At 48.6% G+C, this 19,096-nt stretch overlaps 1 protein-coding gene across 1 annotated transcript in view; it reads left to right on the top strand.

The window, feature by feature from the left end:
• Positions 1-13,270, top strand: part of LOC126992611 (homeotic protein empty spiracles-like) — a 36,734-nt gene extending 23,464 nt beyond the window's left edge. Inside the window, exon 2 of the mRNA XM_050851421.1 lies at positions 12,270-13,270. Within this exon, the coding sequence (XP_050707378.1) occupies positions 12,270-12,517 (248 nt within the window). The 3' untranslated portion in view covers positions 12,518-13,270. The remainder of the gene's footprint in view (positions 1-12,269) is intronic.
• Positions 13,271-19,096: the final 5,826 nt, after the last annotated feature.

The following is a 19,096-nucleotide window of genomic DNA, read 5'->3' as shown; positions in this document are numbered from 1 at the left end:
AAGGATAGGAAAGAAAAAAAAAGAGAAGGAAAGGGGAGGGAAGAAGAGATTGATTTCAAACGCATGTGTGAGAGAGAGAGAGAGAGAGAGAGAGAGAGAGAGAGAGAGAGAGAGAGAGAGAGAGAGAGAGAGATGGGGGGGATTGGGAAGGGAAGTTTAGTTAGGTTTCCCATGCTTTCCTCTTCCCTTCCCTTAGCTTCCCTACCTTTCCCTTCCCTTCCCTTTGCTTTCCTTCCCTTCCCCTCCCTTCCCTTCCCTTCCCTTCTCTTCTCTTTCCTGCTCTTCTCATCCCTTCCCTTCCCTTCCCTTCCCTTCTCTATCTTTCCTTCCGCCACTCTCACTGACAAGCTAATCATCAAATCTCCAGATTGATTATACTTAAGATAAATTTATTGGCATGTTTCACTTTCCCTTTTCCTCTTCCTCCTCCTCCTCCTCCTCCTCCTCCTCCTCCTCCACACAAAACAATGCAGTACGGGGAGTGAAGGAAATTACAGCCAGCATTATCTCCATTATATTCTTCCTTCGTTTTTTTTCGCTGTGTCTGTACATCATCAACTCGTCGGCGTTCACAGCATGGAAATACGACTCGCTAGGGCTGTAAGAAGCACTAAGGCTTGTTATGTAGTGCTGGCGCCCTCCTGTTGCCTAATCTGTTCTGCGGCTTCTTCTTCTTCTTCTTCTTTTTCTTGTTATTATCATTATTTCTTCTTCTTCTTCTTTTTCTTCTTCTTCTTCTTCATTTGTTCGTCTCTTCTTTGCTTTCCCTTTCCTTCCTTCCCATCTCAGCCCCTTCTTTTCCTTACCTTTCCTTCCCTTTCCTTCCCTACCTTCCCCATCCTCTCCCCTGCACACACACACACACACACACACACTCGCGGGAGGCCACGTGGCTTGCGCATTAAAGTTTCTCGTATACACCTTCCCAGGATGTCACAAGCGGCCCGCGGAGGACAGCTGCCGCGCCGCGATACTGATCAGTGCCGCCAGAAACAATGGTCACGTCACGACTGTTGTGGAATTGTTGTCCCTTGATGGGTCCGCTAGAGAACCTTGGCCAGGGGGAGGAGGGGAAGGAGGACGGGGCGGCGTTGGATGAGGTAGTGTCGGAAGGAGGGCAGTATTGGATGAAGGGTCGACTGCTTGGTATAAATAAAGAGATTATTCTCCCTTGATAGTGGAGGAGGAGAAGGAGGTGAAGGAGGCGTTGGATGAAGGCTGGACTGCTCCTTCTCCTTCCCTTTTCTTCCTTTCCCGTCCTCTTCCCTTTTCCTTTCCTTTACTTGACATCCCTCCTTAATTATCTTTCCTTCCCCTCCTTTCCCCATACCTTCTCAGCCATTCCTTTCCCATCCTTTCCTCTTCTTTTCCTCTACGTCCCTTCTCATCCCTTCCAAATTCCCTTCCCTCCGCCGAAAACCTTGCGGAAAAGGACGCGAAGATGAGCTTGGTCCATGAGATGTCTTGATATACCCACCCTTCAAAGAGTCTGAGAAACAGGGTGAAGGAAAGACAGCTATAGGAGTACTGTGGCAGTGGAATGACACTTCGCTCCTACTTCGATGTCAAAAGAAACTTGCCTCATTGTAATTACGTGACAGGTCGATGTAGCTCCCTAGTAGAGGCACGTAGAGCAAAGGGTCATTCAGTTCTTGTGCTTGAAAAGGAGACGCATTGCCAAAGAGAAGCACAGCGGAGAGACGGCTATGGTGTGTTAGTGTATACGTGCAGGTTCGCAGGCGCGTGATGGGGCAACGCATTGGACAAGATTAAAAGCAGTGAAGGGCGCGGAAGGTCAGAAAATATGAATGGAGGTGGCTATTTGAGGACGCTGCGAGACAGCTGCGGGTGAGGGGCGCCGGGCAGGAGATGAAGGGATAGTCAGGAGGCCGGGGAGGAGGAGGGACAGAGGCCGCGCAGGCAGGCACATGTGACATGGGCGCCATGCAACGCCTCGCCAGCGCCTCGGAGTTCTGACCTTCCAGCTTTCACGCGCCTGACCAAAAATTGTGTGTGTGTGTGTGTGTGTGTGTGTGTGTGTCATCAACGAGACATGAACGCCTTTCCCCGCATTGTTTGCCTGATGGGTGATATAAGTGTTATACAAGCACCGGGTCCTATATGATCGTGGACGCAAAACGCGGCAAAACCTGGCCCGCGGTGACGTCCACGGAGCGGTTGTCTTCCGCATTGTTTGGCTGATGAGGTGACGTCGCTAGTCCGCGTTATGCAAGGCCAAGGTGTTATATGGCCACAGGCGAGGCGGGGAGGCGCTGGCGGAGTCGTCAGCGTGCGGCTGCCGTGTTCTGAGTGACCCAGGTTCAAGTCCCGCTCGCCGCTTCCAGTTGACAATTTTCAGTCACCGTCGAGAGGCCTAAGACTACCAAAACTCCATGGAATCAAGTGGAGCAACTGGGGGCAGCATGAGCCAAGCAGGATGGCGCCACTATAAAACACTTGCCTGCGCCACTAACGGGCTAGGGACGATCAATAGGTCCATGAGAGCCTACCTACACTTTAGGCCAAACGTAAAACAAGGCAGCAAGCACGAGGGAACAACACCTGGCCCGCGGTGACGTCCAGGGAAGCTTTGTGACGCGTGGCGTTTTTGCGTGATCACCGGGACAGGTGCGGTGTTGTCTTTGCTTTGTTCAGCTGATGAGGTGACCCTAAACCCCCCGCGTCACACAAACCCAGGCTGTTATATGATCATTGACGCCAAGCACGAGGCTAAACCTGCCCCGCCTTGACCTCCACAGAACCCTTGTGTTGTGTGTGTGTGTGTGTGTGTGTGTGTGCTTAGGCAAAAGGACAGACGCGATTGTTCTCCTCATTGCCGTGATAGAAGCCGTCCCGAGATCTTATCCATGGAGATGATGTTGAGTCTGTGATACGCGTGGATGGAAGTGAACAAGCTTATATATATATATTTGGCTTTTCCCATCCATATAAACGTTGTCTTAAGGAGTTTGTGTTTTATCCGCGAAGGTGATGAGTTTGTGTTATACGTGGATGGAAATGAAGAAGCTTTTATATCTTGGGCGTTTTCCATATAGTCATTATGAGGTGAGGTGAGGTGAGGTGATGTAAGGTATACGGAGAGCAGATGTGAGGCGGATGTCAGCGGGCGGTGTGTCAGGTTGAGTGAAGGGAAGGCGTGAGCGAGGGGTGGGAGAGGTGATGGAGGGGTGGCAGGTGAGTGGTGGAAGGGAGTGAGTGGGAAGGTAAGGGAAGGTGTGAGGGAGGGACGGAGAGGTGATGGAGGGGTGGCAGGTGAGGGGGGTAAGTGGTGTAAGGGAAGGTGTGAGCGAGGGACGGAGAGGTGATGGAGGGGTGGCAGGCGAAGGTGTAAGATGCGAAAGGGAGTGAGGATGAAGGGAAAGGAAGGTAGGAAGGAGTGAAGGGGAAAGGAAAGGGAGTCGAGACCATATTTTCAGAAGCTCTCGACCCTCACAACAAGTATTCACACAAGACCCCAAAAAACATGCATGAATCTTGCGTTCCTCATGAGCGTTTGTCACATTCATGGTGCAATTGTCTTCTTCAAACTATCACTAGGCTCATAAAACTACCCTCGAAAATACTAACACCACAACCTCAACGAAATTCCTACTAAATGTGGGTGTGTGTAAGCCACGAAACGTTTGAGAATACAGGCGTGAGGGTCATATTCTTAAACATTTCAGCGCTCAAAGCATTCGTAGGAGTGGTGAGCATTTCCAGGAGTGATTCTATGACCCTATTTGTAGTTTCACCCTTCTTCTCTACCATGAACCTGAAAAAACACACATTAGAACCAGACTTATCTCCTTTTCGGCTTTTAGAAATAGTTGATATGAGGGTGGAAGTTGAGGCGTTCGCTAAGCGGATCATTTCCAGTCCTTATCAGCGGCGAGGGAGTGAGTGAAGGCTCTGACAGACTCACTTAAGCATCTGACGCACGATAACGCGGCCACTTGATCATCGGGATTGGCAGGCACAGATGCGCCGCTTAATTTCGGTTGGTTCTCTCCGAGGCCGGGGGTGTCTGGGCCATGAAGTCAGCCAGCCACTTAGTAAGTCGGTCATTCACTCAGTCAACCAGCCAGTCAGTTAGTAAGTCAGTCATTCAGTCAGTCAGCCAATCAGTTAATCATTAAGTCGGTCAGTCAGTCAACCACTCAGTCAGTCAGTCAATTAGCCAGCCAGTCAGTCAGTCATTCACCCATTCATTCAGCCAGTTAGCCAGCCAGTCAGTCAACTCAACTCAGCCACTCACCCATCCATTCATCCAGTCAGTCAACTCACCCGCCAAGCAGCCAGTCAGCCATCCCTTCATCCAGCCAGTCAGCCGATCCGTCTCCTGATAGACTTAACACGAAACTGACCTCGCCAACTAAGCGTGTAATTACACTCGTCAGGGTCACTATAAAAATGATTGAAAGGTTGCGTCGCCGAGATAAAGGCCGAGGAGAAAACAAAGAAAATGGGAAAAAGAGAGACGTTTGTTTAGAGGCGGGATAAGGCGGCTGGTTGCTAACGTTTTATGGTGATAGGCGATCGGGGTTTGAAGAGAGAATCGGAATGCATGTCAAAGCGGCTCTTTCCTCTGTTGTTGTTCTTGTTGTTGTTGTTGTTGTTGTTGATTCGTATTACTTATCTGGAAAGTGTCTGCATCGGTCCACCACCACCAGTTGTTATTGTGTTGGTTTGTCGCGGCTTGTCCATATTCTTCTTCATTCTCAATTGTTTTAAGATCAGATTATTCGTTTTTTTGTCAATCTGTTTTGTTGTTGTTCTCATCGGTCCACCATAACTGTTTGTCATCGTGTTGCTTTGTCGTGGCTTGTCCATATTCTTCTTCATTCTCAATTGTTTTAAGATCAGATTATTCGTTTTTTTGTCAATCTGTTTTGTTGTTGTTGTCGTTGTTGTTCTCATTGGTCCACCATAACTGTTTGTCATCGTGTTGCTTTGTCGTGGCTTGTCCATATTCTTCTTCATTCTCAATTGTTTTAAGATCAGATTATTCATTTTTTTGTCAATCTGTTTTGTTGTTGTTGTCGTTGTTGTTCTCATCAGTCCACCATAACTGTTTTGTCATCGTGTTGCTTTGTCGTGGCTTGTCCATATTCTTCTTCATTCTCAATTGTTTTTAGATCAGACTATTCATTTTTGTCAATTCTTATCCAACTTTCTGTAACACATGTTTCCCCCCGTTGGCTCAGTCTTCCTGACCATATATATAAAGAAACACCCATTTATCGTCTTCGCAGTACACGCGCTACAGAGTAATGGCGCTGTAATTGCCATGAAGACTGTTATCAGGGCCGCATCTCACCCCGGACAGGCAGACGTCACCACCAAGGCAAGAGGTAGCGAGTGTGTGCTGCCCTCAATTACTCGCCTTCTCGCTGCCCAGACAAAGAGAATGGTTGTTGTGACTGTCATCTCGAAGTGCGTTAGGATGTCTGTTATTTATGCTCCGTAGTGTGGCAAAGACGTTACCACCAAGCCAGAAGGTAGCGAGTGTGTGTTGCCCTCCATTACTCGCCTTCTCGCTGCCAAGACAAAGACGACGGGTGTTATGACTGTCATTTTGAGGTGCGTTGGGATGGCTATCGTTTATGCTTCTTACCGTGGCGAAGACGTTACCAAGAATTACCTGTCCCCTTTTAGCCGCCAAGACAAAACACCGTATTTTTAAACGTCTCGGCGCCTCAGTTCCCTTGTTTGAAAAGCCTCTCGTAGGTAGAAGTTGCTGGGATTTCCATGGACTGTTTTGTGACCCTCGTGTTCGTTTTACACGGCTTCTATATCTTGAACGGGAAAAAAACACCCATGAAAACCCGATTAACCTTCTCTGTGGCCTTGGGAAATAGTCGTGATGAGAGACCGATGTGTTTAAGAGTATGGACCAAAGACGACTGCTATTACGACTGTATCTTGAGGTGCGTTCGGATGGATGTCATGTGTGCTTCTTACTGCGGCGAGACGGCGAAGGAAGAGGAAAAAAAAAGTATATAGCGGATGCATGTCAGCCTCAACTACTTCACGTTGGCAACATGGAGAGGAAAGTTCAGTTAAAATGACAGCCAGACTTGTTCCTTCCCCGCGCCACACGGACAGACAAAGGAGAGTAATTTCAGGCGTTTATCCTCCGCACATTGCCAGCGACGAGATAAGTAGTGCGAGGCGGGAGACAAAAACGATTAAGCGTGCTCACTCGTACATCCTCGGTGGTTATAGACGGACGTAGCACCTAAGGAACCTTAACCCTTCACGTTGCAATCACCGTACCATAACTCCCATTCTTTCCCTGTACTTCCATACTTGCTCCCTTACGTTCTCTGCCCCCCATCTTCCCCCATCCCTGTTGCAAGCCAAGCCAGACAGTGAAGGGGAGAGTAAGGCGAGGGAGGAGGATGAGCAGGATTAGGTTAGGTTCTCAAGTGTCTTTATTCGGCTTCTTTCACCTTGTAATTCCTGTTGCAAGTCAAGCCAGGGAGAGCAGGGCGAGGTAGGAAGTTGAACAGGGCTAGGATATGTTCTCAAGCGTGTTTATCTTCAGTCATACAAGCTAACGCCTCTGCAACCACGCTTATTAGACGGCCCTTAATTATACATACCTCCCGCGTCACGTCCTTAGCATTGTAGCAAGGTGGCGATTCGTAGCACCAAGAAAGAAGGGTAATCGGGCGCGTTCATGTACATCCTCATCCACACACATCAAACTACCATGAAAACACTATTCGAATGTCCTTACTTACTTATATACCCCCGTGTCATGTCCCTCCTTAGCCCTGTAGCAAGCTGGCGATTCGTAGCACCAAGAAAGAATGGTAATCGGGCGCGTTCATGTACATCGTCATCCACACACATCAAACTATCATGAAAACACTATTAGAACGACCTTACTTACTGACATAACCCCCGCGTCATGTCCCTCCTTTACCCTCTAGCAAGCTGGTGATTCGTAGCACCAAGAAAGAAGGGTAATCGGGCGCGTTCAATTGTACATCCTCATCCACACACATCAAACTACTGTGAAAACGCTATTAGAACGACCTTACTTACATGCCCACCCCCGCGTCATGTCCTCCCTTAGCCCTGTAGCAAGCTGGCGATTCTTAGCAACAAGAAAGTGAGTTCGTTCCTATCATCCCATTCATGCGGGCGACGTGTGTACCGCCGCAGCCACACGGGGCGGCGCCGGGACGTGTATGGAAGCGCCCAGGGAGACAGGATGCGTCGGGGTGACTAGCGAGGAAAATTGGCCTCTTGTTGTCTTGTTCCCGAGGCGTAGCGATCGGCCCGTCAGAGGTAATGGGAAGGAAGGCGGGCAGGGAGGAGTTGATAAGACCCAGCACAGGACTTAGATTCGTATTCTTAAACGTCTCGGGCTCCCAGTATACGACTATTTCCCAAGGCCACAGAGAAGATGACCCGGATTTTCATGTGCGATTTTCCCATTCAAGATGCAAAAGTCGTGTTAAACTACCACTAGGAACGCTAAACAGTCCATGAAAGCCCCAGCAACTTCTACGAGAGACTTTTCACACGGGCGAACTGAGGGACTGAAACGCTTAACAATACGGGCTTAAATTAGTGTGTGTAGGTGTGGGTGTCTGGGTGTCCGGGTGAGAGGTGGGGGACGGATGAGGAGGAGAGCGTAAACAGTAACAAACTCCATTTCAGAAGCGAGCAAAGCATAGGTAGTGTGGACAGGAGGTCGTGAACGCACTTATTTAAACTCAGCACGACACTTCCTTCCTCTCTACGCGTACGACTATCTTGTTTCCGCGGCGGGCGAGGAAATACGCTCCCGGTCATATTTTCTTCAACATTTCGGCGCCCAAACACGCACACTTGTCAAGGCTTTCGTAGAAGTTGTGGGGGGAGGCACTTCCATGTGTAGTATTATGACCCTGGTGGTAGAAAAAAAGGAAGAAAAAAGATTGAAAAGATGAAGGTAGAGAACGAAAGAAATAAACCAGAAAAGTAAGATTCATAGAAGGAAAGAAGGAATACGGAAGACACACAAGCTGGCAGAGAAAAAGAGGAAGAAGAAAAAGAAAAAAAGATGATTAGAAAAATAACATTAACCATTTTGAGGAGCGTAGACATCGAGAGAGAGAGAGAGAGAGAGAGAGAGAGAGAGAGAGAGAGAGAGAGAGAGAGAGAGAGAGAGAGAGAGAGAGAGAGATTTACATAGATTTACATAGAAAATCAGACCACACAGACCCCATGGTCCAGACTTGGTGGTCTGTCCTTAAACCTAAGTGATTTTACATTAATCAGAAGACTCCAAAACGTTGCATTTCTACTCTAGTTGATATTAAATTGAAGGAAGTGACGGTCGAGCTTATTTTTGAAGGAGTCAATCGTGTTACACTGGACCACTGACGGTGGAAGCTTATTCCATTCTCGCACTACAACGTTGGTGAAGAAAAATTTGGTGCAGTCTGAATTTACTTGTCTACATCTGAGTTTTACGCCATTGTTCCTCGTGCGCAAAGTGTCATCGATCATAAACAATGTTGATCTGTCTACATTCGTGAAACCATTAAGTATTTTAAAACATTCGATCAGTTTTCCTCGGAGGCGACGTTTCTCAAGAGAGAACATGTTAAGGGTAGAAAGCCTTTCTTCGTAGGATTTGTTGCGCAAGGAAGGGATCATTTTCGTTGCCCGACGCTGAACACCTTCTAATTTAGCAATATCCTTTGCATGGTGGGGAGACCAAAACTGTACCGCATATTCCAAGTGGGGTCTGACTAAACTGTTGTAGAGCGGGAGTATTACATTTTTATTCTTGAATACAAAGTTTCTTTTAATGAAGCCCAACATTCTGTTCGCTTTATTTGCTGCATCGATGCATTGCTGTGAGAATTTGAGGTTTGACGCGATTTTGACCCCCAAGTCTTTGACGCATTGAACGCTTTTGAGTTTAACGCCGCGCATTTCGTATTCGAACTTCTTATTCCTCGTTCCAACTTGAAGGACCTGGCACTTGTCTACGTTAAAGGGCATCTCCCATCTATCCGACCAAGCTGAAATTTTGTGCAAATCCTCTTGGAGGCTTTGCCTGTCTTCGTCAGTGAGAACCGAGTTGCCAATCTTTGTGTCGTCTGCAAATTTACTAATGCGGTTATTGAGTCCAACATCCACGTCGTTGATGTAAATAATGAAGAGCACTGGGCCAAGGACCGAGCCCTGAGGGACGCCACTAGTGACAGGCGCCCACTCTGAGTTAAATCCGTCAATCACTACTCTTTGTTGTCTGTTGCTCAACCAATTCGCGATCCATTGGTTTACTTGACCGTCAATACCTATTTGCTTTAATTTGTAAAGTAATTTATGATGCGGACTTTATCAAACGCTTTCTGAAATCAAGATAGACTACGTCCAGTGATTTGGTTACGTCATAAACAGTGAAGAGGTTATAAAAGGTTAATAGGTTTGATAATAGGGATCTTTGAGAGAGAGAGAGAGAGAGAGAGAGAGAGAGAGAGAGAGAGAGAGAGAGAGAGAGAGAGAGAGAGAGAGAGAGAGAGAGAGAGAGAGAGAGAGAGAGAGAGAGAGAGAGAGAGAGAGAGAGAGAGAGAGAGAGAGAGAGAGAGAGAGAGAGAGAGAGAGAGAGAGAGAGAAGGGGAGTGGAGGGGGATGAGGGTATAGAAAACGAACCATGACCACACCAACAAACCATGGAGACAGCCTGACAAAATGTAGTCGTGTGTGCAAACAAAGGCTCGGGACCCATAGACAAGAGAATGGAAGGCGATGTGGTAATATGTACGTAACGAGATAGAGCGCCGGGAGATGAGACCAAGATCACGATGTCTATAGAAGCAGCCGACACTGTAGCCAGGGAAAAGACAGACGAGTTGGGAACACGGGGGTACGCACGGCAGGTAGACAGACAGACAGACAGACAGACTCGGGTGAAAGAGTGGAATAAAACGAATAAGTTGGAAATGAATAGATTCGACCAAGATCAGATTGTATTTTGAGAGCCTTTTTTTGTTGTTGTCGCTGCCTATAGCGCCGATAGGCTTTGTTGAGGGGTCTATTGAGCGACCTCAGCCCGCTAGTGGCGCAGGGGAATTTTATCAATAGTGTCTGCCGTGATGTGTGACTTGCTTGGCCCAGGCTGCCCCCCGGTGCTCCACTTGAACGAAGTCGCTGAAGTTAGGGTTGAATGAAGATCTGGGCAGCATGTGGGTAATCTTCCACCACTCGGTTGAAAACTGTCACCGAAGGAACAAGAGTGCAGGATCAGTGTTAACCCGGTAGCAGCGAGGGGCCAAATTTGTGGCTTTACCGTGTACCAGCGACGGGCCATATTTTTGCATAAAGTGCAATATTGATGCATAAAGTGATCACAAATGCATTGATATATATATATATATATATATATATATTATGAAATGGTTTGCATGAGTGATGATTTTTTCTCATTAATTCGCTTATAGGGGCCTTTAAGAAACACGATCCCCGCAGCTACCAGGTTAATGTAGAGCCCAGTAGACTGCGACCAGCCAAACAGAGACACAGGCAGACCAGCGGACACGTGATAAGTGAAGCCCACGCAGAGAAAGTCGGCCAGGAAGGAACAAAAGCAGCCGTTGTCAGCCACGCAGGGACAATCAGCCAAGGAGGGAACAGAGCACAGGATCAGTGTTAATTCAGTGCCCAGTAGCATGTGACCAGCCAGTCGGAGACACAGACAGACGAGGCCAACGCAGGAAAGTCGGCCAAGGAGGAACAAGAGCAGCCGTTGTCAACCACCGCGGTATTGTCATCCCTATCAAGCGAGGATCGGATGTACCTGGTGTAATATGCTAATACGGCGCTAACACGCTAATGAGAGTGACACCAGCGACAGGGAGAGCGGAAGGGAGGCTGGGGAGAGGAGGAGAGAGGGCGGGTAGGGTGATCTGAGGGGTGCTTCTGAACAATGGTGACCCAGCCTTGTCATGAATACGGAATGAACTGATAAATGCTTACAGACAGACGCACATACACACGCACATCCGCACATTCATACATACATGCATACTAGAGAGAGAGAGAGAGAGAGAGAGAGAGAGAGAGAGAGAGAGAGAGAGAGAGAGAGAGAGAGAGAGAGAGAGAGAGAGAGAGAGACAGACAGACAGACAGACAGACAGACAGACAAAGAAACACACACACACACACACACACACACGCGCGCGTTGTTCATACCTTCCGCGAGATAGAAGTGGAGTTTTTACCCAGGAGGCAGTTAGTCCTTCACCTTTCTCACCTTATTACGAAAATCTACGTAAAAACTAATGACATTTACATCACTCCGCGAATCAACCGCTGCGCAACTTACGGCCTTTCACAGATCAGACAGACAGACAGACACGTTGACAAAAATAATATTGAAACCGATGCACTAAAAAGAAAACATACAAAAACATAAAAAGTCATACAGAGATCAGATATTCGAGCAGCGTTTACACTTTTACACACACACACACACACACACACACACACACACACACACACACACACACACACACACACACACACATTATCACGCACCCTGCATTTAGCGCGCTCATGAATGCTGTCATCAGATTACCCGTCGCGGGGTGGCGCCGCCCCCCGGTGTATTTAGGGCTCAGCCACCGCCGCCGCCCCTCGTGTGTGCGCGCCGCCGCCTGATGCTCACAATTAAGGGATGGATTGAACGCCCGCACCAAGGCACATCCGACCCCCGCCGTGCTATTAAAAGGGCGTGTTTGGTGACGGATTAATCTGATGCTGCAATTGCGGGAAGCGCCGAAAATGTAATCTCGTATTATGTAATGAAATGGAGGTTTTTACTGGTATGTGTGTGGGGTGGGGTTGAGTGTGTATGTGTGTGTGTGTGGGGGGGGGGGGGGGTTAAATGTACATATAATTAAAGAATTTGTGTTGAAATAATACCGAAAAGGAACAGAATGCAGTAGTTAAAAATTACTGTTAATGGTCTGCCTGAAAAAGAAACTGACGATTACAAATATAAAATCTGCAAGTTTTATGAAGCCGCTGATAATGTTGGACAAATTATTATGATATGTCCATAGTGTGCTGTGCTTCATTATGATTAGATAGAATGCTGGCTATATCATGGAAAGTAAGGAAGCGAGTATTGTGGGCCTAGCAACAGCAGCATGGAATTTGTAACGTTTAGAATGTGACTGTGCATATCTTAACTGATCTTATTCATCGTCGTCTTCATCGTTTTGATTCCTCGTCACTTTTTTTTTCTTCCTCAGGTCCAGACTTCCCGTCCTTCCTGCTGCCCTTCCGCAAGCCCAAGCGGATCCGCACGGCGTTCAGCCCGAGTCAGCTGCTGAAGCTGGAGCAAGCCTTCGAGAAGAACCAGTACGTGGTGGGCGCCGAGAGGAAGCAGCTCGCGCAGTCCCTCAACCTCTCCGAGACGCAGGTGAGTCACACCTGCCTTGACGCAGTGAAGGGGAGGTTTAGTCAGTTCAACAAAGTTCCGTCGCTTCATGACAGGTGAAAGATTTTTTTCTCAAGGTAACGGAGACTATTTTCGTTATACATTCTTTAGAAAGCCAGGGGAGCGATTCTTTATAAGCTAACTCGCTACATGGCGGCAAGCGTGTTTTTGTTGTTTCTTACGGTAAAGGAGACAGACTGAGGACCAAATAAAAAATATATATAACAATCGCAAGGAACTCTGTTCCTTCAAAATGAACAGGGGAAAAGACAAAAAGTAGATTATCAAGCAAACAAGCAGCAACTCTCGATCCTTTCCGTGGCGCCACACTAGAAATATCGTGACCGAGTGTTCAGGCGGCGAGCCTGGCAGCCCTGCGGAGGAGACACCGCCGTGCTGGCCTCTGCCCCGGAATGGCCCTCATTAACGATGCATGCGCTGCGTCAGGAACTGCCCTTTAATTACAGTGCCTCCAAATATTATATTACATGTTGAGGTCGTGAACCGTTGCTAAGCGAACTTGTTTATTGCTCGTTAGCCAGCGTGAGGCTGAGACACAGTTTTGGATCAGGATGACGACTATTAATGATCACGGGAATAATAAATTAGTGCGACCCCTAATTGGCGCCCCTCTGGACCCGCCGCTGTTGACAGACGCGCGGCCCAACCCACAGCCCTGGCAAGGCGGCTCTGTCCCCCCTTGTTGGCCTCAGCGCCTTTCAGCACAGCCTGTTCCGTGGGACTGTGGACTGCTGATAACACTGTCTTGGCAAGGCGGCTTTGTCCCTCTTGGTAACTGCAGGACTCTCCGAACAGCCTGTTATTGCAGACATGTGAGAGGATTTTTAATATGGCATTAAAGTAAAATCAAGGACCAAACTATAATAAAAAAATACGCCTGCATTACGCTGCCCCACAAAATATATACACAAAGGAATATTCCAAAGGACAAAGGTCTATTTTGGTTGAAACGGCGTCGTGATCAGCCCCTACATAAAAAATTCAGACATATGAAGCCTGTTCTAGAGTTTACTATTAAAAGGGATAAAGGAATGAAGATACCGGTTGGCTTTAGCAATAAGGCAGCTTACGGATGAACTTGAATAGAAAGTTTTTTAGAGGGACACTGTGGGAAGAGTGATGGCATGTATTTAGCAATATGAAAAAAAAAATTTAAATAGTGATAAAGGCTAACAATGGAAGCACCACTGCTGCTGATAACACACCTAGGGCTGAGTAATGGCCCTCGATGTGTTTGTTATGGCGCAGTGGTCGCCTAATTGACCTCGGCACCTGTACCCGCCACCTCCATGCCTCCTCCCGCCGCCGAGCGCTCCGTATCGTCACCTTTATCCTTCATCTCCGTCTGTGGCGGCCGTCCCATCCCGCCCCGGCCCGCCTCGGCCAAAACATTCCGTAAACGAGGCCCCGATCACGCACTACCGCTGCCGCCGGGCCCTCATATATAGAGTCGGTGACCACCACCCCTCGCCTCACCCCGCCCCGCCCCGCTCCGCCCCGGCCCTCCCCAGGACACGGCACCCCAAATCTTTACTCCTTGCACAATGCTTTTTTTAAAATCTTACTTCTCGGATAATCCTGAGCAACAAGGTAACACTCTGCTACAAGGCTGAACGTGGCTCTGTGACTGGCCGGTCAAGGCGAGGCAGGAGCGGGCGTTGGCAGCGTTGCTTGGCTGAGTGTGGCGTGTTCGGCGCCTGTCAACGCTGGCGGGTCTTGCGTGCAATAATGCTAAATATACGAGGCTCGGCAACACCCTAATCCCGGCAGCACTCGGAGGGGCGGAACTCTCGTGCATTCATGAGGCGCGTCTCGCCCTTGCCGGTAGTGAATGTAGCGGCGCCGTCCATAGATTTTCTCAACACGTAGTCCTCGGGAGACACTAACGGCCAGGCGCCCGGGTCGATGGGGCCAGAGTTCATCCCGTGTGTGTGTGTGTGTGTGTGTGTGTGTGTGTGTGTGTGTGTGTGTGTGTGTGTTGCGTAAATGGGTAACTTCTTTGCTGTGATTACCAGAAAAATCTACCTATCCGTGTGTGTGTGTGTGTGTGTGTGTGTGTGTGTGTGTGTGTTTACTCGCGCACGTCTATTCCCCACACAGACCGCTGGCAACACAAGCACTTTCAAGTTCCTCTTCTCTAAACCGAGTGCATTAGGGCGCAAAACTCTTCATTATCCTTCCTTAGTGGGTGTATTAGAGTCAGGAAATAGAAACACCCGCGCGCCGCCCCGCAAGCAGCCGAGAAGCGCAGGACACCCACACGACACTCGCCTAATAAAAGCCTGAGTTAAGGTGTGAATTATTTCTCGTAAATATAAGCCGCGTCACGCAACTCCCAGATTATCAACACGAGGCGGCCGAGCGGTGGGGCGGGCGAGGAAGGGAGGAAAGAAGGAAGGGAGAGAGGGAGGGAAGGAAGATGGAAGGAAGGAAGGAAGGAAGAAAAGAAGGAACGAGAGGAAAACATTGGTGTGGAAGGTTTTGTGTTCAGGAAAGAGAGAGAGAGAGAGAGAGAGAGAGAGAGAGAGAGAGAGAGAGAGAGAGAGAGTAAGAGGAAAACAAGTGGACAATAAATCACTTTTCATTAATATCTTTGATTAAAAAAAGTCAGCTTACTAATTCTCCCTTCCTTCATCACCCCTCTCCTCCCTGTGACCCTTTGCCTCACATCTCCCTCCCTCCCCACCTTCCTCGCCCTTCCAATCCTATTACCTCTCTTCCCCTTCCTTTTTTTTCTTGTCCCCTACCGTTTCTCGTGTCCCATCTCCCCCTCCACCTTCCTCTTCCCTCTCCTTCTCGTCTCCTCCCTCCTCCCCCTTCCTTCCTTCCCCTCAACAATCGTGATGGTCCACAAATTGATTCCTATTAATAGAAAACTCGACGGAGACTGGACACCCCGACCCCCTCCTAAGCCTTCCCTACCCTGCGTCAGTGAGTGGATCTTTTGACGCATATGTATTCTGGGGTTAGTTCTGAATTTGGTTACGACGTTAGGTGAGGTATATGATAGTCTAGAGCTTAATATTTTGACTTTGGTTTTCTCATATATATAGTTTTGTTGTCTTTTGATGTATAATGTGCTGGGGTTGGTTCTGGGCCGGGTTATAATATTAGTTGCGGTGCATAAGAGTCTGGAGTGAAATATTTTTGGCGTGTAAAATTTCGGCATTGGTTTTAACACGTAGGTATATGGTTCTGATGGTGCTTTTGCCATAGCTACGAGAAGTTCTGGCCTGGGTTCTGACACTGTTGCTGGTGTATGATAGTTTGACGCATAGAAATAAAATAATGATAGTTTAAGAAGTAGAAGAAGAAGAAGAATATTTTGGCGTATAAGAAGGTAATACTGATAGTCTAATAATGACAATAATAATGCTGAGATAGTCTTGCGTATGTTAGTGTGGCGTATAATGAAAGCTTGGCGTAAAATAGTCTTTGCATAGGATAGTTCTGGCGTTGGTTAAGACTTAGAATAACAGTTTGTTGTATAGTATGGCGTCTCAACAACAGTTTGCTTTAAAGAGAGAGAGAGAGAGAGAGAGAGAGAGAGAGAGAGAGAGAGAGAGAGAGAGAGAGAGAGAGAGAGAGAGAGAGAGAGAGAGAGAGAGAGACGGACAGACAGACAGACAGAGAAAAACATGCATCAGTGGGGCTCTAGCGCGGACGTCACCACCCAACAACACACAGGATCGCGCCGTTGGTCCGTTGACAGGCGGACGGCGTGTTCTTTCCCATCATGATATTTACTGGAATGGTTATGGCCGAGGGAATGCCGCTCTTCAGAATCATTTCCTTTCCGGGGCCCTGCGAGGAGGAGGAGGAGGAGGAGGAGAGCGGGTAGGGGCAGGGTAGGGTAGAGGCGGGCGGAGTCCACTCACTTTTTTGGGCGAGCTTTGCCATAATGTCCACCACTTCCGGGCCTTTCTTCCCCTCCCCCCTTCTCCCCTACCTTGCCTTCCCCATCCTCCCTCTTCCCTGCCTCGACCCTCCGCCACACCCTCCCCGCCCCCGCCGCCGCAAGGAAGCCCCGACAAGATGGCCACCCACAACCGCCTCTTTATTAGCCCCGAGACCACAAGCGACCGGCCCGGCGTGACTCTCTACATGTCCTGCCCGCCGTGCACACACACACACACACACACACACACACACACACACACACACACACATACACACACACAGACGGTCTCCTTGTTTGCACATATTAACAGCGTAGACAATAAATGCTCGTGTGTGTTTGTGTGTGTGTGTGTGTGTGTGTGTGTGTGTGTGTGTGTGTGTGTGTGTGTGAGAGAGAGAGAGAGAGAGAGAGAGAGAGAGAGAGAGAGAGAGAGAGAGAGAGAGAGAGAGAGAGAGAGAGAGAGAGAGAGAGAGAGAGAGAGAGAGAGAGAGAGAGAGAGAGAGAGAGAGAGAGAGACCTTGATAAAAGAATTTGATATTTTTCCTAAATTTTGGAAGAGTTATTTTCGACAGCAGTGTGTAGCAGAAACTTTATTATTACTATTGGATGAATGTAGAGAAGCTTATTATTATTGTTATTATTATTTTTATTATTATCATTATCATTTTTATTATTATTATTATTATTATTATTATTATTATTATTATTATTATTATTATGAGGAGGAGGAGGAGGAGGAGGAGGTGGAGGGTAGAGCAAGAATTGAACAAAAGAAAAAACACAGCCCACACCAAGTAATATTCCCTTAAAGTAAGAAATAGTTAATGAAAAATGATTGATCTATATTAAGCCTTTCATCTCCTCCCTTATAAAACCTTTGACCGATATTAAGGTTTTCAGCATAACGAATCATATTTTACTCGTTCGAATTTATATTATCTTGCATATTCTGTTTTTGTGTGTGTCTGTGTGTGTGTGTGTGTGTGTGTGTGTGTGTGTGTGTGTGTGTGTGTGTGTGTGTGCGTGTGTGTGTGTGTGTGTGTGTGTGTTCCTCGTGCTATTCCCCTTCCCCCAAAATCACTTCTCTCCCTGCTTCCCCTTCCCTCCCTTCTTCCTGTGCTCTCCCATCCAGACGTTTCTCCCTCCCTCCCTACTTTTCCTCCCCAACCAGATTGGTCCTCCCTCTCTTCCCCAGCCGAATGCTCCCGTCCTTCCCCACCGGTGCGGCTTCTCCCTTCCTCCCTTGCTTTCCTCCCCCGTTGCACGCTCCCTTCCCTTTTCTCGTCTCGTCCTGCCGCACCTCTCCGTCCCCTGCGCCACCCGCCGCGCCGTGGCTCCCCGCGGCCTGACAAGCTGTCCCGGAATATCACTTTTCCCGCCGCCGTTGGGTCGCCGCAGCAAATTGTCCCATAATGGCGTGGCGGCGGCGTGTCGTGTCCCGGGCCGCCGCGGACGACACCCTCAGGAGGCCCTCACCGCCGGGCCGAGCCTGACTTATGGGGTTCGTAAATGTCCCGTTATGCGCCAAAATGACGATAATTGTCCGCCTAATAACATGCTCCGTAATGGCAGTAATTTATCTGTAACTATATTTTGCGAACACCCGAAACGTAATGGATATTTATGCAATACATTTTCCGCGAGTAACGTAAAATCTGCAAGGTCTCCATCAAGATGGCGGGGCGATAAGGCGCCGCCGCACGCCACGCCGCCGCGAGGTGTCCACCGCGAGCCGCGTGTTACACCGGGAATTTATTGAACATGAAAGTCTCATAAAACATATCAGGGGTGTAAAATTGACCAATTTAGAACACTGACCTATTGTTTACCGGGAGTAATTGCCGAAGAAATATTTTAAAACAATAACCTTAACTGCAGGTCGCGACAGCTGCAGCGGCGGGGGGCGGCGGCCACGCACACACTCGCGGCCCCCACGCGGCGCGGCCCGAGCAGCGCTGCCGGGCCGCGACTTTCCCGCCATCTTGGGCTGTAGCAGCTCAGCTGTTTTTCAGAATGCAGGCTAACTTTTTATTCATTTATGTAATGGGCTATTTTGGGCTCATGGCAGCTCCATCACCACCACCAACACCACTATCATCACCACCACCACAGCCGCCGCGTCAGGCTCCGCTCAATACTGATTCACTCAGCATGCAATCACGCACTTGAGCAATACTTATTCTTATCACGAGGGACAAACTGTATGTTGTTGCCGTGATGCTATCATGGTATAATGTCTTTAAAAGCACGCATTTCGACACGGAGAGCGTTGGCATCTGAATGTAGCAGAGCCTGTCATGCCCAGGGGCTGGGCGGCGGGCTGACATGGGCAGGCGAACAGAAAGGCGGGATGGTGTTCTGGCATGGGCGGGAGAGCAGAAAAGTGGACAGGGGGATAGGTTGACTTGAGCGAGGAGGAGGGAAGGAAGGGCGCCGGGATGGTAAGGATGGTGAGGTGGTGGCGAGGGGGTGTCGGTGAGCTGGAATAGGCAAGGAAGTGGATCGTCGTGCGTGCACTGGCGGTCAGGCGAACCTCGCTAAAGACTGTCAGGCGTGTGCACCGGACCGTCACCTGGGCTACCTGTCATCACAAGCTGATAAAACGTTTTACAGAGGCGAGCAGGCAGCTCACCAAGTCAGCCAAGTGTGGGAAGTGGTGTCTATCTCACCTAGGGGCTTTTTTATCTATGTGCAAGCCGTAACGCCGGTAAGCCATG

This window comes from Eriocheir sinensis, unplaced genomic scaffold (genome assembly GCF_024679095.1).
Source record: "Eriocheir sinensis breed Jianghai 21 unplaced genomic scaffold, ASM2467909v1 Scaffold495, whole genome shotgun sequence".
NCBI lineage: Eukaryota > Metazoa > Arthropoda > Malacostraca > Decapoda > Varunidae > Eriocheir > Eriocheir sinensis.
Note: the sequence above shows the minus strand (reverse complement) of the source record. Positions and strands in the feature narration are given on the sequence as shown.